Source organism: Bos indicus, chromosome 23 (assembly GCF_029378745.1).
Source record: "Bos indicus isolate NIAB-ARS_2022 breed Sahiwal x Tharparkar chromosome 23, NIAB-ARS_B.indTharparkar_mat_pri_1.0, whole genome shotgun sequence".
Classification (NCBI taxonomy): Eukaryota; Metazoa; Chordata; class Mammalia; order Artiodactyla; family Bovidae; genus Bos; species Bos indicus.
Genome location: NC_091782.1, coordinates 53379097 through 53403407, shown reverse-complemented (window position 1 = coordinate 53403407; position 24311 = coordinate 53379097). Strand labels below are relative to the sequence as shown.

Below are 24311 nucleotides of genomic sequence, written 5' to 3'. Positions count from 1 at the left end.
TTGATTGGCATTTCTCTAATAATTAGTGATGGTGAACATCTTTTCATGAGCCTATTAACTATCTGTGTCTTCTCTGGAGAAATGTCTATTTAGATCATCTGCCCATTTTTTGACTGGAGTTCTGATTGGGTGTTTTGTGGTATTTGTTTGTTTGTTTGTTTGTTTTGATACTGAGCTGTATGAGTTACTTGTATATTTTGGAGATTAATCCCTTGTCTATTGCATCATTTCTAAATATTTCCTCACATTCTGCACATTGTCTTTTCATTTTGTTTATGGCTTCCTTTGCTGCGCAAAAGGTTTTAAGTTTAATTAGGTTTTATTTGGTATCACCACACCAGTCAGAATGGCCATCACCAAAAAGTCTACGAACAATAAATGCTGCAAGGGGTATGATGGAAAGGGACCCTCCTACACTGGTGGTGGGAATGTGAGCTGGTGCAGTCATTGTGGAGAGCAGCATGGAGGTTCCGTAAAACAGCAGCCCCGGCCTTTTTGTCACCAGGGACCTGTTTCATGGAATACAGGTTTTCCATGGACTGGGGGTGGGCGAGATGGTTTCAGGACGACTCAAGTGCCTGACATTTATTGTGACTTTATTTCTATTATTACATCAGCTCCACCTGAGATCATCAGGCGTTATTAGATCCCTGAGGCTAGAGACCCCTGCATTAAAAAACTAACAGAACCAGCATCTTACTTAGCAATCCTACTCTTAGACATACACCTGGAGGAAAAACAAAACTGGAGAAGACACATGCACCCCAGTGTTCACTGCAGCACTATATGCAACAGCCAAGGCACGGGAGGAACATAAATGTTCATCAACGGAAGAATGGATACAGACGATGTGGTAGACACACAACGGAATATTTACTCAGCTGTAAGAAAGAACAAAACAATGCCACTTGCAGCAACATGGATGGGCCTAGAGACTGTCCTACCCAGTGAAGCCAGAGACAAGTGCCACGTGACACCACTTATTGCAGAGGCTTTAATGTTACAAATGAACGTATTTACGGAACAGAAAGAGACTCACAGACACAGAAAACAAACTATGGTCAGCCGTGGAGAAAGGCTGGGGGAGGAGTAACTTATGAGTTTAGGAGTGTCACGTGCGCCCTACTGCACGAAGAGCGGGTAAACAGGAAGGCCCTGCTGCACTGCATGGGGAGCTCCGCTCGTTCTGTAGTAACTTATATGGGAAAAACGTCTGTGTGTGTGTGTGTGTGTGTATACATACATATATATGTTCAGTTCTATTATATACAAATCACTTAATTATACACCGGAAACTAACACACCATTACGAACCAACCATACCTTAATAAAAAATAAAGATTCCTTTTAAAAATAAACAGTTTTAAACAGTCGTTGACATCAGTGCAGACAAACGGTTCTCACTGGGAGGCGCACACGGAGGCCTGAGGGGGGTTTACGTTTAAAACTGTAAATCTCCTTATTCCACAACTAAGAATGTTTTTCCCTACCCTAACCTAACCCCAAACAATTGAGTTTGCTTTTTTGGCCAGTGGAAAAGTTGAGGGGAGAAGCACAGCAGACAAGACGCACTGATGGGTTTGCGCCTGGGAGGCCGGACGGTCAGTCCTCAGCACCCCAACCCGGGCATAGGCGGGGACGGCCGGGCGCCCCCTCTCCCGGCTGCTCGGGGCGCCCCGCAGCGCGGCGCTGAGCCTGCTCACTGGCTCTCCCTTCAGAGTCAGAGACGGCCGCCGGGCTCTGATGCTCCAGCAGTGCATCGTGGGAAGTTTTAACTGAAGCAATTATAAAATTAAACGCACTGCGACTAAACATACCAGTGCAAACGCCACTCCAGCCTTTCCTCTGACTTGCTGGTTTAATTACGTGGCTACACAGTCACATAAAGACCCACTGACCGAGTTACAAGCATCACTAACTGCTGGGCACGGAACACCTACAGCACTGGCTTCTCATTCGTTTTCAAGCTGAAAGCCTGAATGACAGTGAGATTTAATAAAACTCAGAGCTAAACAGATGACTTTCACTTTGTAGGTGTACATGTTTTGTTAAAGATTTCTCATGCTTTAGTAAACCAGAAATAATGAAAGGAGTACACACTTTCTTATTTAAAGCCTAATATTTGGAAGAGGAGAGTTGGCACGTTGCTCACAGTCTCAAAGGCAACAAGCCAACGCAAACAAATGTGATTCTCTGAAAAAGAAAATACATGAAGATTCTAAGTATAAGCAGTGATTTCAAATGTACCTTAAGACACACTCTAGAAGCACAGAAACGTCTGGGTATTTGTTGAATGGAACGTAAAGACGGAATATTGAGTACACAGCTGATTCAAAGTGAGGAAGGGGAGACTCCACAGTGGAGGCTCCGGAGCAACAGCGACATGGGGAAGAGGCCCCGGCTCCCGCCCGGCCCCTCGTACTCCAAGGACACCTCCTGACTCCCAGGCTCAAGCACGCGCGGCGAGCGCTTCCGATGGGAATGGTAAACCTGGGACACGCTCAGCTCCATGCTGAATAAAACCTCTATCAAAGCTAGTAGGCAACCAAGGCTGGATTCCCATGTCTTCATCGACTGCTTCTGACACTCGCATCATTAAAAACAGATGTGAAGCGGCCCCAGTCTGCACAGCACATGTGTAGAACCCATGCACACACACGCGCGCACGCACACACACACACGTGTCCCTGCCTGGAGCCAGGCGCTCTCCTCCCATCGGCACCTGTACTGACCTCTCCGGGGGCTCTCGTGGTTGAAGAGGATGCCGTTCACTGCGAACAGGTTGTATGCCTCCCGGAAGTTCACCACGATCCAGTACGCGTAGAGCTTCGCTGCCCCTGTTGGGATAAATGTTTAAAAGCAAATCAAAGACAGCGTCTTACTGTTAACAGATTTTCACTCAAACAAGTAACAACTTGCAGAATTTACAGCTCACGATGTATCAAGATAGGGAAAAAATGAATCAAAAGCCAAGGACAAAATAAAGGTTCCTTTGCCAGTTAGTCATGAAACAAGGAAATACTTAAGTCTCTTCCCTCTGTAACGGCCACAGCCCATGCCTTCACAGCCTAACTCAGCTGTAGTGTGCGCGGCACAGCAAACCGACCTTTCCTAGGCCTCGTCCCCTGTTTCTTTAAGGGAGTAGTAAGTGAAAAACCTGAATCTTGATATTCTAGCTGCTTTAAATTTTATCACTAAAGTCTTCTGTGAATATTCTTTTTATAAATATATTAGATGCAATAGATTTGTCTATCTGTTTTAGGGTTTCCCTGCTGGCTCAGATGGCAAAGAATTTGCCTGCAATGCAGGAGATCGATTCGATCCCTGGGTTGGGAAGACCCCCCTGGAGAAGGGAATGGTAACCCACGCCAGTATTCTTGCCTGGAGAATCCCATGGACAGAGGAGCCTGGCAGGCTACAGTCCATGGGGTCACAAAGAGTCAGGCACGACTGAGTGACTAACACTTGCACTTAAGGGTTTGAGCTCAGGGAGAATTTAAACTGGGAAATGGAATAAATACCAGACATACCACTTCAGCTCGACCCACAACAGTCCAGTACAAGGAATCTTGGAGGAAGCAACTTCCCTCTCGCAGCGCTCTGTCTGGAGGGTGCGGTGAGTCAGCAATTTCACCCCAGGGGCAAGGGCAGCACGACCCCCTGCCTGCGCACAGGCGTCTGGCCGGCAAGCCACGCACCTTGGTCCGTCTGCGTAGCCACCGCCCACCACGTGTCGCCAGCCCCCGAGCAGGACGGGGCCACACGTTCTCACCGTAAGGGGAGCGCGGGTAGAAAGGCGTGGTCTCCTTCTGAGGTATCTCCTGCACCTTCCCGTAGAGCTCGCTTGTCGAAGCTTGGTAGAACCGCACCGAGCTGATAAGGCCGCAGGTCTTCACCGCGTCCAGGAGCCGCAAGGTGCCCACGCCATCCACGTCGGCCGTGTACTCCGCCAGGTCGAACGAGATCTGGAGACAGCAGGTGCCGATGAGGCCACGTTAGTGCAGGCCAGCAGCAAAGACCCTCAGAGGTAACGGCCGCAACTGCTACTCGGAAGGGCTCTGTTTGTGGGAAAATATTATTTTCCAGCAGCAGAGTAAGAGTGTGGATGTCATCTGTTTCTAACATCAGGTGGATGAAAAAATACCTTAAGAAAGTGGTATCAATTCCCTGTGGTAACACAGGGAATGCCTGAACCACATACATCGCCTGCTAACTCCAGGCTGGAGGCCCTGGAGCTGGGCTTCTCAAAACGCAAGCCTCTGCTCCACAGAATCATCGGGGTGCCTGGGTGTCCCCGAAAAATTCAGCTGGAACCAATCTCTGGGTGGGGGGTGGCTAGGAATCCACATTGTCAGTGAGCCCCGTTTAATTTTTATGCACAGATTAAGTTCAGGAACGTGTGATTAGAACACAGTTGATTGTTAAAAGAACTGTTTTATCTTCTATTTTTAATTAAGCTACAAGCATGACTTTTTAGTACCTTATATTATATACATAATGATGCTGAAGCTGAAACTCCAGTACTTTGGCCACCTCATGCGAAGAGTTGACTCATTAGAAAAGACTCTGATGCTGGGAGGGATTGGGGGCAGGAGGAGAAGAGGACAACAGAGGATGAGATGGCTGGATGGCATCGCTGACTCGATGGACGTGAGTCTCAGTGAACTCCGGGAGTTGGTGATGGACAGGGAGGCCTAGCGTGCTGCGATTCATGGGGTCGCGAAGAGTCGGACACGACTGAGCGACTGATCTGATCTGATCCATAATCATATAGGCTTCCCAGGTGGCTTAGTGGTAAAGAACCTTCTTGCCAATGCAGGAGATGTGGGTTCAATCCTGGGTTGGGAAGATCCCCTGGAGAAGGAAATCCTCCAGTATTCTTGCCTGGAGGATCCCATGGACAGAGGAGCCTGGTGGGCTACAGTCCATGGGGTTGCAAAGTCGGTCATGATTTAACGACTAAAATCACACATATCTTTTAATTATAAGACACACTGAATACAGAAAGATGCTAATGCATGTTGAGTTGATGGGCTTTGAAGAAGAGGGTGTTAAGGAATCACTCAGTACTCTGCAGCTCTCACATGTTTTATTTAAAAATAAATGTGACCAATGTGCTTTTTACTTCAATTAACTGTAAATATAATAAATTAACCTAATATTAAAATCTCCTAAACCAATAAAAACCATTGTCTGAAAATCGCTGTCCTGGCGTACTCACAGGCACACACACCCAGGCAGGTGCGCACGCAGTCAGCCTCGCGCTGCACACAGTGTGCCCCGTCCTGGGGGCCTGCCCTGCCCTCCTCTCTGCCCACAAAGCCCAGAGGCCCGCACCTCCGTCCACCCAGCCTTCACTCACTGTCCAGCTTCTCCATTAAAACGAGGCTCCTGAGGGCAGAGTTTCCTTGTGTTGAGCGGGAGCCCTGGGCCTGAAACATGGCTTTTGCTAGTGTTTGGGGGATGAATGAAGACAGCATGTGAACCACTGAGATTTAAATGTGGAACACAGAAATATCAAAACTACAAAGACTAAGAGAAAACACAGGCTACCAGAAGGCGGAAGAAGGTTGATAACCCAATCTTACTGAAATAGGTACAATTAACAAGAAACTCTGTCAATTTCACAGCTTCGGCGTAACAGTTACAACAAGGGCCGCACAGTCCCGCTGCACAAAGATGCGGAGCTCAGAGCAGAGGGCCGTCTGAGGCTGCAGCCGGAGAGCAGGAGCAGGAGGAGCAGGTGCCGCCCCTGACACGCTCACCGCCAGGCCCATCAGGACAGTGGCAAGGCCACCAGGACCCAGGGCTTTAGCTTCAAGTCAAAGGAAAATAGGAGACGTAAGTTCAAATATAGAGCAGATTGCTCTGATCAACATTCAAAGATATAAACATGTATCCCAGAGTTATCCTCATTCAGAGAGGAGTGGAAATCTGAGCCTCCCACCCAGAGCGCTGTGGGGACCCAGATGGAGGAGCTGGAGGCCTGCCCTGCACCCCGCATGACCAAGCAACGCGTGAGCGCGGATTCTGGAAGCGTGCTTACTGGACCAGCCCAGCTCTCGGCACGGGGCTCACGCCACACAGGCCCAGTAAGGTCGGCAGTCACGCCACCCTCACACCCCTCCCGGGCAGCATCTCCTCCTGGCGTCACCTCTGACCTCAGAGCCCTAGTCGCCCACTGTATAGTGGCCCAGAGCCCCCAGGCCAGGAGCCATGTCTGTGTGCGTGCGTGCTTGTTTTTCCTGTTTTTGCACCAGTGGGAACCTGAACACAGAGGATGGCATGGAGTCTGAAGTGCAGGCAGGTAACTTCTAAGTGACCTGCGCATACAGTTAATAAGGGAGTGGACTTTACACGGGAAGCAAACTTGATTTCTGAAATCTCAAGGAAGGAGCCAGTGTTTCCTGAGTACAGATGTTGCCTCAGACCCTCAGAGGCTGCTGCTGCAGGAGAACTCCGTGTGGGAAGAGGCAGCCGGGCCCCGGGCGCCGCCTCTGCCTCCGGGAGACGTGGGACCACACAGGCAGCCGCCCGCTGCCGCGCCTCCTCAGAGCTGGAATCTGCAAGTGAGATTATTAACCAAGGAGAGCAACAATAAAACACCCGTCTCCACGGACACGGCGCTTGGCGGGCAGCGCTCAGTGGGCAGCCACCTCCTCGCATCTGGGACGAGAGGAGATCAGAGCAGGGCGGGGGGGCCGGCAGGGGGCTGGCCCAGGGGGCTGCAGCCTGGCAGAGGGGCTTCCTGGCCGATCTGGGGTAAGGGGCAGCACTGTTTATGGGGCGTCCACCCTGAGCAGCAGGGCACCCATCCTAAGTGCAGGACATGCAAAGGTGAAGGAGTCCCCCCGCCTGCCTCCAGGTACAGAACAGCGAGGAAAGTGGAGGGGCCCTCAAGGCTGAGGCTACTGGAACTGAGGGGGTGGGGCTGAGACGGCTGCAGGGTCTGGGGACCACGGCGGGTAGGGGCCCAGAAACTCAGAGGAGGGGAGAGGGCATGGACAGAGGAGAGAAGGCTCGGGGAGGAGACACCCACGCAGAGAGTGGAGACAGGGTGGGAGGCCCCCTGATGGGGGGTCACCCTGGCTGTGCTGGGAACCAGAAGGCTCCAGCTCAGACGGGAAAAGCCAAGGACAGAGGTGGGCCACACTGGGGGAGGCGGGGGTGCAGTCTTGCTCAGTGGGCACTGGGGAGCCAGTGATGGTGCCAGAATAGAGGAGGGGCGTTGTTTCAACCGGGCCTTTGCACTGTGGACTCACTCCCGGCCTTGGCTCTCTGTGCCCCGACACCAGAACCTCCTGACACTCACAAGCCCGGTTTTATATGATCTTTTCCTTATTTCACTATAATTATATTTATATTCAAAAACATTTACAATGATAACTTGAAACATCTAACAATCATAAGGTTATTAGTCCGTCAGCGTGTCGAATTCTACCCAGACTAAACAAAGGGGACTGCTGCTGCTGCTGCTAAGTCGCTTCAGTTGTGTTCGACTCGGTGCGACCCCATAGACGGCAGCTCACCAGGCTCACCAGGCTCCCCGTCCCTGGGATTCTCCAGGCAAGAACACCGGGTTGCCATTTCCTCCTCCAATGAGTGAAAGTGAAAAGTGAAAAGTGAAAGTGAAGTCGCTCAGTCATGTCTGACTCTGTGCGACCCCATGGACTGCAGCCCACCAGGCTCCTCCGTCCACGGGATTTTCCAGGTAAGAGTCCTGGAGTGGGAGCCATCTCTGTGCAACTCTACACACCCAACGCAGTTTCCACTGGAAGTGCAGATCGCTCAGTTGCGTCTGTCTCTTTGCGACCCCATGGACTACACATCCCTGGAATTCTCCAGGCGAGAACACTGGAGTGGGGAGCCTTTCCCTTTAGGTTTTTTGAAAAATACTCCAAGTGGACTAAAGATTCCCAGAGGGAATCAGAACATTCATGGTGTCTGGACAAGATAACCGCCCCAGGCACCGTGCTCCTGACAACTCCAACCTCACGAGAGCCGTCTGTCCACTGCCCGCGTAGGGGCCGCCGCCTCCCACCCATCTGATCAGCATGCAGCAGGACACGAAACCGTTTGTGGAACAGACAAAGGACAAGTTTCGATTTCTCTCCGATTCCACTTTTCATCCATAAAGCCGAACAGAAACGCTGACTAATCAGAACCTCGGCCCAGTCTCTCAGAACCCACACCCGCTCCATGAACAAGCTCCCCCCACCCACGTCGGGGCCTGACGCACACAACCACACGGCACATCGCTGCATCTTCGATTATTCTACGGTCTGAATCACGGCAGACTCCTGACCTCGGTAACTAGTCCCAAAACCACATAGGTGTATGAAGGCATTAATGTGACACTGTTTTTGGACAGATAATAAAAAAGTGAATGACCAATCTAGCTCTGAGCCCTAGCTGATAAAGTTCACAACTTCAGTCTTCCGCATGGCTCTGACCACACACACACGGAGGCTCTAACTGCCCTGAAGCCTGGGGCCAGGAGGCCTGGGAGTGACTGGAGGGATTATCTGCATCAGGGGGACTCAGCCAAGAGCCTTAAACACTTAAGCAAGGGATTAAACTGTCTGTTGAAGACAGTCCAGAGGTGATCACAGGATTTGACTCTTGTCACCCGTCACCGCGCAGGCAGTGGGGACTCGGGGAGCCCTCGGGACAGACCGAGTCTGAGCAGTGGCTCGGTAATGCACAGGATGACCGAAACGGTGTCCACTCTTAGCATAGAGCATCCCTTTCTCTTCCAACCACTGTCATGGCAGCTGGAGTGGCCACTACTACACACTGGAGTAGGAATTCGGCATTTCCCTTTGCATCTAAACAGCTAACTGTTCTTTAGCCCACAGACCATCAGGACAGCAACCGCAAAACGAGAACTGCTGGGAACGCCACGCGGCCCCGAGAAGCCACAAAGCGCACAGCTGCAGGGACGCGGGTGCCGTTTGTGAGGGAAGAGAGTTTCATTAAGACGAAGAGGAGCCAGAGCTCCTGGCAGGAAGCTAACAGCTCAGGGGGATTTAGCCTCAAGGCAAGTGGTGTGTCCGAGTGTCCCGGCTCAAGACAGACCACAGCAGCAGCGCGGCGTGTGGGCACAAATGGTTTTCTGTCCTTTTTGCCTCCATTTCTCTTGAGGTGCTTTTTCTTCCAAAATAGCACATAAGCATATAATGTACCAATTTTAGAAGAAATAATATACTAAGCCACTGGGGGAAATGAACAAAACACGTCAGGACACTGAAAACTGGACCGAGGAGGCCGTGCATTTAGATGAGAGAAAGAGAGAGAGGTGACGGCAGCCACACCCTCAGACCCCGTGTCCCCCACAGAGCTCAGACTGAGAATCAGAAAGGAGCAGTCTCACTGTGAAGAGCAGACACGCAGAACAGAAGGCAGTGCCCCCGCCTGTGCGTGGGGAGGCCTCCGGTCACCACCCTCCAGGAGCGCCTTCTGCAGGCACAGAGTCCGAGAGTCCAGAGGACTCAGAGCAGCCGTTACGTGGGCAGAGGGCTCGAGAGGTGAGATTTCTTTCCATTGTGAGCTCTGAGACAGGAAGTGGGTGCAGTGACTCAGGCGCTGCTAAATAATAGAGGATATGAATAGAAAGATGATAAACCTGCTCATTAGGATCGAGAAGACCTGAACGGGGCACACCCTTCACTGAAGTCTGATTAGGCACTAAATTAACAAAACAGAAGTCCGTCTTCAGCTGAGCGGTGTTTTGAAAAACAATCTGCTTAATATGCTCCCTCTGGAGCAACCCACGCTCTTGAGAAGCAGGTTGTGCATAAAAGAAACCACGGTCTTAGGGGTAGGCACACACCTCCATCTGCTCTCCGTCATGCCCAGTGCAGGGTGGTATTCCGTGAGGACACGAATAAAAAGGAGCCAAGTATTCCAATACCTCCAAACACGGCAGATCTCCTCAGAAAGGAGAGGGACATCGAAATCGCTCCTTCCTCTCAGAACGCCTTTCTCTACACCCCAGTGTCCGTTCTAGACCGGAGTCACTCCCACAGGAGCAAAATGATGTGAAAACCTGGGGCAGCCCTAAGGCTGAGGCAGCTCAGCGACTGCAGGCTCTAGGGGAAAGCATCATTACCAACAGCGTTGCAGCTATTAACGCTTTGAGTACGTGTTTAGTGCTATTAAATGGCGTTTTAAAAGTGGTATTTTCTATAACAGAAAAGTGCAGAAGCAGGTATTAGCCATACGCTTTCAAAATGTGAAAAAAAATTCTGTGTTTTCATGGGGTTTTTTCCACATTGAAACTGCTGTGTGGTACAAAATTTAGATTTTACAGGAAAACGGAGGTCACGCTGGACAGGATATATGTCCTACTCTCTTTTGAACACCATCCAGTGGGATGCTTGCCCACATGTGTCTCCCTGGGGTCTGTGAGCTGATGTGACTGAGCAGAGACAGGAGGCCGGGTGGGGGGACAGATGGCCACACAGACTGCACGTCAGGCCAACAGACACGAGACCAAGAGGAAACTGAGTTCAGAGCAAACGGGGAAATAACAGCATCCAAGTCAGAGCTGAGCAGGGAAAGAAAGCACTAGAATGAGTGTGTGAGTTCTCAGAAGAAGGAAACGCAGCTTGCTGTGACAGCAGCTTCCTTGGGTGAGGCAGAGATGCCTCCGGGTGTGTGACGGGTGGTGACAAGTGAGGAGAAGGTGCCGCAGGAGGTGCTGACGACGACTGGTCAAAACTCTCGGCTTTCCTCCTCGTTTTGTCAACAACCTAAGCCTCAGTCCCTTTCTCCCACATACAGTCCTTTCCAGGCTTATTCCTCTGTATATCTGAGGACACCACACACGTGTCCAGCAACCATCCTCTTGACTGACATGATGGTCAGTGGAAGCAAGGGAAACAAAGGCTCCACGTTCTATTCCAAGCAGCCAGTGAGTAACGTGGCCAGAGGTGCAGCAGGAAAGAGGGCTGCCTTGAAGGAGAAGGGCGTCCAGGCAGCCTGGGCACCCCACCCTGCACAACGCAGCTGCTCCTCGTGACCCCTATGTCCATGCTGAGTCTACCCCCGAACACCCGGGTCTCTCATCATGACCTTTGCACAGACTCAATGTTCCAAACACATCTCCCAGCCTCTGGTCCTGGCCTTTCTACACTCCATCTTCCACGCTACCAGAATGATCTTCCCAAAATGTAAAATCTAATCAGGCCACATTCTTCTTGAAGTAGAATGGCTCCTCACAGCGTTCAGATGAAGTTCAAACACCTTAGTTTAAATAATTCAAAAACAATTATTTACTCATGCTAAACAGAGAACCAAGATCTACAATTCAAGAGAGAATTTACACAAGAGGAAATGAAAATAATAGCACATTCTGAAAATGACCTTAAATATTTCCCCTTAATATCTCTTTAATGTTGACTTCATATATATCCCAAAGAGACCAAAAAATTAATAACATCAGCTAAAAGGAGGAAAAAAATTTTGAAAACAGGCAAAATGAAACAATAACAGAGTGAAAAAGACTGAAAATACTGGAAATAAGCAGTCAGTGAAATCCAAACTGTGGCGACTGAAGACAGGCAAAGTTTTTAGAAAAGACGCCGAGAAACACCACAGCAAAAGTACACACGAAAGAACGGCCACATTTTGTGAGACTTGGGTTTCTTCAATCTTCAACAGCTAGCACAGAGCCAGGAATGTCGCCCCAAACACACAGATGCAGTGAAGGGAGGGAGAGAGGTGGGGAAGGCTGATGGACCAGGGAACGAGAGCTGGATACAAGCCAGGTCCCCAGAGTCAGAGGCGGCCTGAGTTCGCCGCCCTGAGCCTGCCCTGGCAGGAGCAGGGGGCTCAGCAAGTGCACGCGGCCCGGGGCGCACGCAGGGCTGTATTCCGAGCAGAACTGCTTTGTGTCTGGATGCAGAAAGCTTAGGCATATTTATGACGCCTTGAAAAGTGGATGACCTAGAAAACTAGTGAGTGCCAGTAATTTCAAGTTTCAGCATTTCTGTTATTCAAAAGAACATCACTTTCCTCTAAGATTTATTACAGTAAGACAAGGTCTTAAATCATAGGTAATCTGCAAATGATGTTCTTTGTGTTCTTAAAAACGTCTGAGAAAATGACCTTCCCTGGGAGTTCTCTGAGTAAGATGAGATGTTGGTACCTGCTCTGCCTCCCTGAAATATTACAGGTGCCCTGGAGATTAACTGCCTGGGCAGTGCCAGTGCGGTCTGGGCAGGTCCAGCCTGAGCAGGGGCACCTCCCGCGATGCCAGACACTGCAGCCTGGGCGCTGCTAAGCTCGCCACCCTCAGCGACCCTGGCGTTCATCTGCAGGCAGTGCCAACAGTCTCCCCTATGAAGCCAGGCTTTCACTGCCGTAAAGAGAGCAGAGTACACACTACTAACTAAGCAGCAAAGCCAATTGAATTAAGTTCATAAGGATGCAGTGCAGCATGGCCACAATGGTTTAACATCAGCTTATCTTCAAACTTCTACACAAAGGTTTAGAATTCACAGAAAGACAACGGCAATATGAAGATGCCCCGAGGGCGAAGGACAGGCCTCCCGAGACCCTGCGGAGCACCAGGGTTCTGACCCCAACAGGAAACTTGAGTCTGGCCTGAGTTTTACTTGTCACTCCCCTCACTGCTGTTAATTTAATGACCCGGGCAGCTGTCAGGGAGACTTGGTAAGAGCAATTCATCTTCCAGGGTCGTCTCCAAACCACGCTGCCAAAGTGCCAGGTTCAGACCACACAGGGTTTGAGAGTGAGGGTCGGGGTGGGGACAGAAGGAGGGAACAAGTGAAGAAGCCCTGGGCCCCGATTCACGGAGGCGATGCTGAGCCTCTTCTGTGACAGCACAGGAAACCAAGGGCTGAGCCTGAGACTGGGCTGCTGTCTGAACCAACACCGCCCTCCACGGAGAGGGACGCACGGCGCCCTGGCCGTCTGCTCACACAGCACAGGCCAGGCTGGGCCGGACCAGCATCGTCACTGCGGCGTGGACACGGAGACGCAAAGCAGGGACTCGGGAAACCGCCGGGGAGTCGGGTACAAAGATGTGCAAGGAGAGCCCATTCATTCCCCTTACTTGTGCCAGGAGGAAGGAGAGTAGAGAATGTGGGAAAGGAATGTTTAAAACCTGCTTTCATCTGGTTTTCATTCTTTTCTACATATTAATACGTCCAGATAAAATACCCTCAAAACGTAAAATCCACTGGAAGTTGTAGTGTCTCTCTGACGGGCAAGTTTCTCACATTTTATTTTACTTTCACTTTTTGCTTCAGATACACTGAGTCATGCTATTTGCAAAACTAGCATCCGATCCACTTTAAGTCCTCTTACTGTTTATTCAGTTAAGTATTACAGAGCAACTCTTGAGGCCCTGTCCAGACTCAAACGAAACATACAAAGGTCTCTGCCCTTGCGGGGCTCACTCTCCGGTGACGGGAGAAGAGGAGAGACAATGTGAAGGAGAAGGCCCGCAGCAAGTCCCAGGAGGTGAGAGGCGTGCGGGGAAGGCAGGGCATGGTGACACGGATGCCGTGAGGCTCCCTGAGCAAAGGGGCGGGCACAGGGACAGACGCGCGCAGCCCCCGCAGCTCAGCTGCGTGAGGCTCCGGGGCCGGCTGGGCGCTGGGCGCCTGCCCAGTGCTCTTCCAGTACTCAGTCATCTATGAGTCAGAAACTACTCTTGTATCTATTTTACATCTGGAAAAAATGAGGCTCAGGGCAATGAAGGAGCTTGCCTAGGTCACAGCCGGCAAGCAGCAGAGCTTGAATTAACACGAGGGGAAGAATAATAATAACGGGAAACAACCAAAGTGCCACCAACGCCCCGGGTGTGCCTTCACATGAGTGCTTCCTCAGCACAAGCCAGACACAGAGCCGGTGCCCCTGTTTCTCTCTGCAATTTAATACCAGGACGATGCTTCCCTTTTTCTAAAAACTGGCTGGCTGTGATTTAGAATCCGCTTGCCTATGGCAGTACATATTTAGGCCATTTCCACCATTCGGAATGTATTTCCCCATAGGTGTAGGATTGCAAACAGTGGCCTAGTTTTCATACAAGCCTGTTTCATTCAGAATGCAGCTAAAAAACACATGGATTCAGTTTTTAAAAGGAGAGAATAATTCTGGTCTTCCCATGAGGTAAACGAGGCACTATGTTCCATAACTTGTAGCTTATAATTTTCACAAAGCATCTACCAAGCAAAGCAAACATCACTCTTCAGCAAACACGGAGGGCATGCTTCCAAGCCTGGGTACCGAGCAGAGTCTGGGGACAGAAAGATGAATGAGGCTCTGCCTCTGTTGTCCAGGAGCCCACGATATATCAGGACACACACACACACACACACACACACACACAGTGACATAGAAACACTGAAACCTCTTTAAAAACAATCAGAGCTTCGGCAAGCGATGACAACACTTGCAAGGGAGGGAGTGAATAAACAGGCCCGAGGAGCCAGGCTGCCGAGGATCCGTGGCACTGAGGTGAGCCAGGGCCGATGGCCGGCCCTCGCTGCCAGGCGGGGAGGACGTCCCCCTTGCTGGACAGACAAGGAAGGCGCAGGGGGAGCCCATGCGCTCAGAGACAAGGAGGACTTCCCCTGTGAAGAAGCAATCACCTTGAAATCACCCTATGTCATTTGCTGCTTAACTGCCTGCGGCCACAGCTTCCAGCTTCTTCTTCTTCTCCACTCTTGCACCGAACAACCAGCTGGGTCACACGGTGGTTGATGAACAGAAGCTGGTTCTGGCATAACTTGTGGGGGTGAATTCTTCAGGGTGCCTAGGCGGGGGCAGCAGTACCTCTGCCCAGCTCCCAGCAGGAGAAATCAGGCTCTGGGCTGACCACTCTGTGACAGGCTTCCTCCCCATGGAGTCACTGCTGGGGTCCCTGCTGGGGCCCAGCCTTGCAGACCAGCAAGAGGGGGCTACTCGCAGCTGCCCTTTCTGCCATTTCTCCAGTTCTCCTCGTCCCTGCTCCAAGAAACTGCCTCCATCAGCTGGGACTGGGCTCACATCAAAGTGAAAGAAAAGCTCAAAAAGAGAAGCTGACACAAGTTGAAAGTTCCCCTTCCCCTTGTGTAAGTCTGTCTGTGGTAGCGCCACAATCACTAAGGATGCCAGTTCTCTCCATGGCTCTGCTATCCACTTCATGAAGCTTCCAAGCCCTGGTCCAAAACGGCTGCCAAGATTCCTACCACCACATCCACCCTCCCACCAAGAAGATTCTTCCCCTTCCCCTCTGTGTACACACACACACACACACACACACACACATTTTATAGACTGTAGCAGATATCATGTCTATTTGAAAGTAATTTCATAGAATGCAGTCACATGCCCAAACAAATTATAAAGGGAGTTGGGAATGTAATTATTATAGAAGACGATATACTCAGATAAAAACTCAGAACTGTACCCATGAGGAGAAAACGGAAGCTGAGGGACAAACCAAGCACTTCTGCCACACTCGCTAAGCAGACCTCCAGTCAAGGAGCGAGACGCCAGCCTTTCTGGAAGCTGCACCAATTCCCCAGTAATTCCTGCAATGTCCCCAACCCTGAGCTTGGGAAGAGGCACCCACAGCGCCCCAGGAGGCTGGTGCTCATGCCTGATGACCCCTCCCCTCTTCCTGCCCGTCTGCTCTGATGGCTGGGGAGAGGCCACTACAGGGTGGAGGGGGGAAGTGCCCAGAGAGGACAGAGCTGGCCCAGAGGCTGCTCTTGAGCCCGAGGAAGGGCAGCGAGAGGCTGCCGACTCCTTGAGCACGTGAGGCGACGTCACCCTGGGGCCTCCATCTCAGGCTCAAGTCACAGGCCCCTCAGCACCCACCCACTGCGGTCTTCCTAGAAGAGGCTGACTCTCTGCTTCATTCCCAGGCGATGCACCTGGAGGGGAGGGCCCCCCTTTTGGCCTGCGGACCCCTGCGGGGTTTGTCCCCACTGGCCATTTGGTGGGCAGAGGCCCCCTGGGAGAGCAGAGACCCACGGTGCTGTGGGGCCTCTCCAACCAGCAGCGCTGGGGGGTTCACACCTCGCTCCATAAGGAGCATGCGGCACCCTGTGGGGGGCAGAGCATCCAAATCAGAGGGGGCAGGCCCCAAAGCAGCAGGCTCAGGAAGCTCTGAAGACACGTCACCTCCAAGCAGGACAAGAGCCATGTGAAATTACACAGAGAAATGGAGGACCCAGAAAGCGTGAGGAAAGTGAGAATACGGCTACTCAGCTGAGATGCCTAGTGGTGACATGCGACCTAATAAAACACTTAAGAAAACCAAAGTCTCGGTTTGAATTCCAAGTCAATAATCTCCCCAAACATACAGGAATAGCTGCGCACACCAGAGAAGCATAACGTGGCGGCCAGGGGCGCCCACAGCTGCGAGCTGACAGGGAGGAGCTGGAGCCGTTGCCGGGTCAGGGAGACCCTCTGAGCATCAGGCCCCCGGGTGCTGACCAGACCCCAGACCTGGGGGGTTCTCATTGCAAAAACAAGGAGAAAGTCGCCATGAGCCCCCAGCAGGAGAAGAGGAGGGCAGGGAAGGAGGAAACCCATGGGGAGCGGAGACGATCCTGAATGCTAAACACAGATGAGGGAGAGGACCGTGACCCCCGAGCTGGAACAAGATGCCACAGTAACCGTGAAGATAAGAGAAAACCGTTTTTCTGAATGAAAAGACTTGGAAAGCATGCCAACGCATTCTTCTCAGGAAACATACTACCTGAGGATGTACTTCAGAGAAAATAATGGTGATGAATAATGCAAGCAGTGAGTGGCAAACTAGGAAGATAATAAGAATCTCAATCGGCCCAAACCCTGTCCAACAAGGCAGCTGTGGGATAAACTGCAATTGCTCAGAAAGACAGTAAAATAAAAAAGACATGATAAAAAAAGCTGACCCAGTATTTAAAATATAGATTATTTCTTTAAAAAACCCTAGGATTCAAGTAGGAAAGAGGACCTAAGCAAAAAGCATGCACAAGATTTCCTTTCATCCTTGGCAAAGATGCAGTAACATGCAGATACTATTAAATTCTTGGAATTCATACTTTCAAATATTCTTATGAGAAACAACCAGCAAAGTATAGTTGGAATGCAGAACTTCTAAACAGCTTGGGGGTGGACCATAACTTAAAGAAAATTAGATAAATAAGAGACGTCAGAAACAGAAGGAAAGAAAGAAAGGAAAAAAGTGATAATTTTTTTAAAAAACATAAAATACAATGGCAGGGATTAGGACAAATTAGGACAAACAGATCAATAATTAAAATAGATGTGAATGCCTTGAACCTTCCAATCAAGACTCAAAGGTTCTTTAAAAGTATTTTAAAAAGCTTAATTAGAAGTTATTTTCAAGACATCTAAACCCGAAACATGAAAGAAAAAGATTGAAAAAAATGCTATAAACAAATGCTAATAAAGTAAAAGTGGTAATACTAACATCAAATAAAGAGTAAATCCAGAAAATAGCAAAAAAAGATACTTTGTACAGTTTTTTTAAAGTAGGCTAGCAACACAAAGCAACATTCCAGCTTCTAAATGTATAAAGTGAAAATAGGAATGCAACAGAATTAGACAATACAATTGTACTGGGGGGTTTCTATATGTCTCAGAATTTGAAAGATAAAGTCCTGAGAAACACATCAATGGAAGGGAATGAGGAGGGGGAGAGAGGGAGAGAAACGGGGGAGCTGGGGTGTGGGAAGCCAGGACATGGGGTGTCTCTGGGCAGACGGAGGGCACAGGCTCCCTGGCTGGAGTGGAGAGAGGCAAGGGCTTGGAAGGCTGCGGGGACCAGACCAAAGAGTGGGGGACAGGAGGGGCGGTGCGCAGAGCCCTCCGCTGGGTGCACCTGACTCCCTCGGTGCAGAGGGGACCTGGCGAAGGAGCGGGGGCGCCCGGGGGCTCCAGGGGCAGCAGAGGAAGGAGCACGGCCGGGCCCCACCCCTGCCGGCAGAGCCACCTCGCACGCTCCAGGCCTCCAGGAACCGCGGCCACAGGGCGCCAGCGGAGACGCCTGCCGAACTGGCAGCGCGAGGACCACATGCGCGGCACTGGACTTGCAGCCCGGCTGCACCAGCGCAAGGACACACGGTTCTAGCCACGGACACAACAGGTCAGGAGGGAACCCAGTGGCTCCTTCTGTGCCCACACACAGAAATGAAAGGCTGTCAGATACACATTAATAGCTTAATATTTTGGTATAGATATTTTATGAGGACAATTTATTTGCAAACATTTAAACCAGTTATGAATCCCTGTGCCTCTCTCTGAGGTCCTCCGGTCTAACCAGTGGTCCACCTGCCCCTCGTCTCTGCCCGGGCCCGGCTTCCTTCACTCAAGACCCCTCAGAGGCTCCCAGATGCTGATGCACTTCAGGCAGCTTTGCACAGCCTTCCGCCAGCGGGCTCCAACTTGACTTTTCCACCTGTTTCCCGCCGCAGCCCCGCGGATTCCCATGAGCGTCACCACAGGCCCCTTTCATCACCCACAAACCCCAAGACCACGGAGCCTTTTCCTCCCTTGAAGCAGTGTCTCCTCTCCCGTCCATATTCGCTGTCACTCCCACATGTGAACCGCTGGATACAGAACTGCGGGGCACAGCCCCGCCCCGCCCCGCACGGTTGGCTACTGACACTCACAGAGCAGCAGGTAAGCGCCTGGTTCCAGTGGGACCACACGCACCTCCCTCTCACTGACTCAGCACCAAGGCCATGTCCACAGCACCTTTTATCCAGGGGGCTCCCGTGGGTCAGAGAGCCCAAGGACTTGCCCAAGATCGTAGCACTGATAAGCCGATGTGCCAGGATTCAAACCAATCATACACCCCCCACCACGTGCTTCTGTGGCGCTAGAAATCTAGGGCAGTGACAGAGGACAGGCTGAGCTGACGCTGACACACTCCTCTGGTCAGCAAGCGCCAGAAACAGAAACATCAACCAGTGTTTAAATTGACGCTTTTCTTGGGATTTCCCTGGTGGTTCAGTGGTTAAGAATCCGCTTGCCAATGCAGGGGACACAGGTTTGATCCCTGGTCCAGAAAATCCCACATGCCAAGGGGCATCTCAGCCTGTGCCCCACAGTGACTGAAGCCCGAGCCCTAGAGCCTGGGCTCTGCAACATCAGAAGCCACCGCTGTGAGAATCTATGAGAGAGAAGCTCCTGAAACTAGAGAAAGCCCGAGCGCAGCGACAGAGACCCAGCATAGTTGAAAATAAATAATTTTTTAATGTTAAAAAAAAAAAAAAGATTTGAAGCTCCCAAAGCAGGGGGTGTGGGTTCAATCCCTGGTTGGGGAACTAAGATCCTTCATGATGTGCAGCAATGTGGTTTAAAAAAAAAAGATGAACATTTCTCTCATTTTCAGATCAGATCAGATCAGTCGCTCAGTCGTGTCCGACTCTTTGCGACCCCATGAATCGCAGCACGCCAGGCCTCCCTGTCCATCACCAACTCCCGGAGTTCACTGAGACTCACGTCCCTCGAGTCAGTGATGCCATCCAGCCATCTCATCCTCTGTCGTCCTTCCAAATGATAGAAGATATTATCCCAGGGAACTCTGACAGCCTCTGAGCCGCTGGACACTGAAGACTTGACGGAAGGACTCCCTCCTCTGGGGCTGGTCCAATGCTGTCATTGACTGAGGCTTTCCCAACCATCACTGCCTCAAGGCTGACAGGAAAGCTCCAGACTCGTGCTCGGTGAGTCAGGAAGCAGGAAAAGACCCCCTGAGCCGGGCATCCACTGACATTTCTCACAGTCCTGCAGGGAGAGGGCGGGGCTGACGGAAATAAAGACTGTGGGTAGAAGAGCGAGGGACACAAAGACAGAGCCTGGCTTTCAGCAAGGTCTAAGTGGGTTTCTGGTATTTGGATTTAATGCTGCTCTTTAGACAATTATTTGAGCTGATGTTTGACATTAGCTGCTGAAAACTGTCTATAAAATACAGCAACTGGAATTAAACTAATAAAATCTTACCCAGTATCAATCCATAGATGTAATAACTAGATAAGAGTGGTTAGCAGTGAGCTAGCAGATACTTTATGAGTGGGGGCCTCTGAAGGACTTAAGAAGTACTTAGGACCACTTATAAACAAAGCCCCGCTCTAAGTAGTCGGAACATTCCTGCTACAATCGTGTTTGCGCTATGAGTTTGCTTAGTGGAACCTTTTCTAGGCGACCGTTACGGTGAGTTTTAACAAGCCTGCGTCTGGAATTGCTCAAATCCTGACTCAATGGGGCCCGGATTAATAAGGTTTTAAATTACCTCAAAACACTGGGCCTTGTGCAATATGTGAGGGATCACTGGGGCTCAGGGCGCCCAGTGCGGGGCCCGACCTCGGACCAGAAGGCTCGGTCAGCAGTCCTGCGGGTTCCCTGACGCCAGCTCTGGAAAGGGAGAGGCCTCGAGCGGGCAGACACGCGGCTCCCCTCTACGCAGCCGGGGTCTCGGCGTCTGAACTCAAGCGTCCCCGCTTTCCTTTCCGTCAGCTCGGGCCGTGAGAAACTGGTGATGCCGGGGGAAGCCTGGTCCCCGCCTCGCAGGGCTCGCCTCACCTGTCGGGGTCACCGCCGCCTCTACCCGAGGCACCTCGTGCTCCCAAGGGTCCCTTTCATCCCTCCCCCACGGCAGACTCACACTCATCACCCCTGCCCTCCTTTCCAACGCGACCACCTGAGTCCAGAAGGCTGCCCGGCTGCACCAGAACAGCTCTGCCCGAAGGACCTGCCCCACTGCCCCACTGCCCCACGTCCTGCCCCTGCCCCTCAATGCCCCGCCCACTTCTCCACACCCCGCCCCCTGCCCCATGCACACCCCGCCCACTTCTCCACGCCCCGCCCCCTGCCCCATCCACGCCCCGCCCACTTCTCCACGCCCCGCCCCCTACCCCCCACCCCAACGCCCTCCCACCCCCGTGACAGAAAAGCAGAAGTCATCCAATCGTTTGGATTCAGAGATAAAGGACAAGAAGTGGGTGCTGAATCATTGTTCACAGCCATGCATTTTAAACAACTCTAAATAGATTCTTAATTATCAATAACTAAACCTAAAGATGAATATTTTACATGTTGTTTTCATTGTCTTATGTATTTTCTGCATTAACTAAAAACACACTTTTCAACATCATTCTACCCTGTCTGCCCACCAGTAATTTTTCACCACCTTTTCCATTCTGTAACTAAAAAGCTAGCGAAGTACTTAACTTTTCCCCCAAATAAATCAATCATCACAAAATTACTTTACATCAATTTGACCTTTAAATTCATTTACATGTATCCAAAGTGCATAAAGTTTTCAATCACAGTGTTCAAAGCAGTGAGGGGCACAACTCCCAGGGTGCACTGCAGATATTTTGCCCTTGAGTGTAGAAATGGTTTGAGTAATACCCTGAGTGTAAGTTCTTCCTAAAAGGGGAACACCGATCTGCTGTGATATAATTTCCTGTCTTATAATTCTTCCTTGAGGTTGAGAAAAAGTGACAGAAAAGAGAGTTTTACACAGAGCAGTCTTTGTACTCTTTAAAACAGAATAGAAACTAACAAGAGGCTTAAAAAAAACCCAGATTGATCTGAGCAATTTGTGATTGGTGAGTCACTTATCCTTTGACAGCTTCAAGGAATGAAATTTGGGGCCTCAGGGCCCCTCAAATCATCCTTGAGGTAGAGTCCTTTTTATTTGTTTGTGGGGAATAAAAAGCTCACCTAAGGAAAACTGAGGTAAAAGCAAATGATGCCTTTATAATGCACCAGGAACTGCCCTCTAATTGGAAAAAAAAAAAAAAATGACACAATTCGAAGCACATGAACCTCTGGGGAATGTTATCTTCCTGGTTACTTATAATGAAAAGTTCTGTGAGGAATGTGCCTCTCAGGTTAACAAATGTCCTCTTGCCACTCCCCTTCTCTCACTCACTTTCTCTTGAATGTGAGATTCAGGTTAACGAATGCCCTCTTGCCACTCCCCTTCTCTCACTCACTTTCTCTTGAGTGTGAGACTATATAGCTCAGGGCTCTGTTTACTCACTATGTTCTCAAATTTACTAGGTTTTCCCAAAAAAGGGTCTAAACTTTTCATTTCTTGGTTTTTGGAGTTTAAAGCCATCTGCACCATTGAAAACATCCTCTAGCTTTTCAGAGTTAAGTTGATGACATTTTAGGAGAAAAATATGTTCCAATGACTGTAGGATTCTCAGGAAAGCAGTGAATCTGGCTATGCCAATGGGCATATTCTCATGTCTTGTGTATTTGGTTACACAAATCTTTTCTGGTCGTCCATAAATGAAACATCAGCACTTAAATGCAGAGCAGCATGTTTTACGACGACTGTGTGCTATGGCTTCATTTTATAATTAATTTCAGAATATTTTTAAAATTATAATTTCTACCCCGTTACTTCTGAAATACAAACTCCAACATTTGTAATTCTAATCTTGTTTACATCTAAAACTGCTGTGGAAATAAGAGGCACTAACTATGCGGGAAACCGTATCATCTTTTCTCATTGTTTGAAGAGAGTGTACACCAGTTTTTTATCACACAGAAACATTTTCCTGGCACTAAATCTCAGAAGAAAACTATTTTCAACATCATTTTTATTGAATACAGAAGGTTCTTCTTATTTCTCCTATTCATTCTTGATTTAAAAAATTAAAGTACAGCTTAATTTCTAACTATTTACATCCATACTTCTTGTTTATGACAGGGTCCCTCTTCAATGCCTGTGGGGTCCATACGTCACAGGGTGGGCTTGAACTCGCCCAGGCTGCCTCTGCCAGCCCCCTCTGCCAGCCCCACACAGCTCCCCTGCTGCTGAGACAGCTCCCCTGCTCCCGACACAGCTCCCCTGCTCCCTCCCTGAGCTCAGTAGCTGACAGCTCACCCGAGCATGTGGATGTATGGCTCAGATGCTAGTATTCTACACTGCCGGGCAAAAACAGAAGCGCATCCTATAGATACCGGGATAGAACCTAACTTAGCTTACCATTTCCTCAAGCCACATCTATACGCCATTATCAGAAAAAAGGCCAAAATACATTCGATTTTGAATGAATCTTAGACCAAGGAGTACTTCCTGCTCTTCCCAGGAACCTGCCAAAAATACTCTTTTAAAAACTCCTTTGAAGTTGTTTAAACCAAAAATAACAATAGATTGTAAGATTTAAAAGATGCGTGAGAAGAAAATCTATGAAAATAACTGCAGCACAAAGACCAGGATGAGAAAACGGAAGTATACTGCTGTCAGCTCCTTGCGTTATATGGGAAGTGGTCTAATACCGTGTACAAGGACAGGTGGAGCTTCCAGGGGCTCAGTGGTAAAGAATCTGTCTGCCAAACAGGAGATGTAGTTTCAGTCCCTGGGTCTGGAAGTTCCCCTGGAGGAGGAAATGGCAACCCACTCCAGTGTTCTTGCCTGGGAAATCCCATGGACAGAAGAGCCGGGCGGGCTACAGTCCATGGGATGGATCTCAAGAGTTGGACACGACTTAGTCAACTAAACCACCACCCTCACCAAGTACAGGTAGAGAGAGATAAGACAAAAGCGCGTATGAAAAACGCACTAAAGCACTCACTAAGAATTTAAACAAAGACGTATAGACAAATACAATGAAGATTTGATTTTCTAAAACTTTAAAATACCCAACTCAACACAAAGAAAGAAAGATAAGGCCAAGAACACATGCGGCAAATAAACACAGAAGATTTAGACTCAGCACTCACCCGTCACCACGAAGACGCACAGACAGCAAGCAGGCACGTGAAAAGATGCTGCACACGGTGTGTTATCACAGAGACGCAAATGGAACAAGCGGATACGCCCGCAGGTCTCTTAGAATGACCAAGTCTACACCACACCGCCAAGTGCTGGCGGAGACGGAAAGGACTGAGTTCCCTCCCACTGCTGGTGGGAGGAACACCAGAGAGAAAAGACAGGGCGCTCAACAGCAAGGCTTAGACTCTAGTACAAAAATCTTAATTTTTAACAATTTCTCAGTTCTACAGTTTAAGTTAGGTCGGTGGAATGTTTCCAATTTTCTAAAAATTTATTTTTAGAGAAGCAAGAGTTTTAGCTTAACTTCATAAAAATATTAAAATAACTACAGACAACATTTTGCAATGCCTTAATAATCATAAGAAAATACAACAATGAACTCAGATGTATATATTTTTTTAAAAAATCGAAATCATCAGAGAACGCTTTAATGGGAAACAATAAAAACTGAAACTCAATAGGGAGGAATCATTGACTATAAGTGAAGAAGAGTGGCTGTTTTAATAGCTGCAACAAATGCCTGAAGAGGATGCTTGCA

The 24311-nt window shown here is 49.7% G+C and overlaps 1 protein-coding gene across 4 annotated transcripts in view; it reads right to left on the bottom strand.

Moving 5' to 3' along the window:
- The window catches only part of GMDS (GDP-mannose 4,6-dehydratase), a 435953-nt gene that overhangs the window by 239896 nt on the left and 171746 nt on the right, over positions 1 to 24311 (bottom strand). For all 4 annotated transcript variants that reach the window (XM_070778494.1, XM_070778496.1, XM_070778495.1 and 1 more), the window contains 2 exons: positions 3773 to 3965; positions 2733 to 2837 (listed from right to left, as the gene is read on the bottom strand). In XM_070778494.1, the coding sequence (XP_070634595.1) occupies positions 2733 to 2837; positions 3773 to 3965 (298 nt within the window). The remainder of the gene's footprint in view (positions 1 to 2732; positions 2838 to 3772; positions 3966 to 24311) is intronic.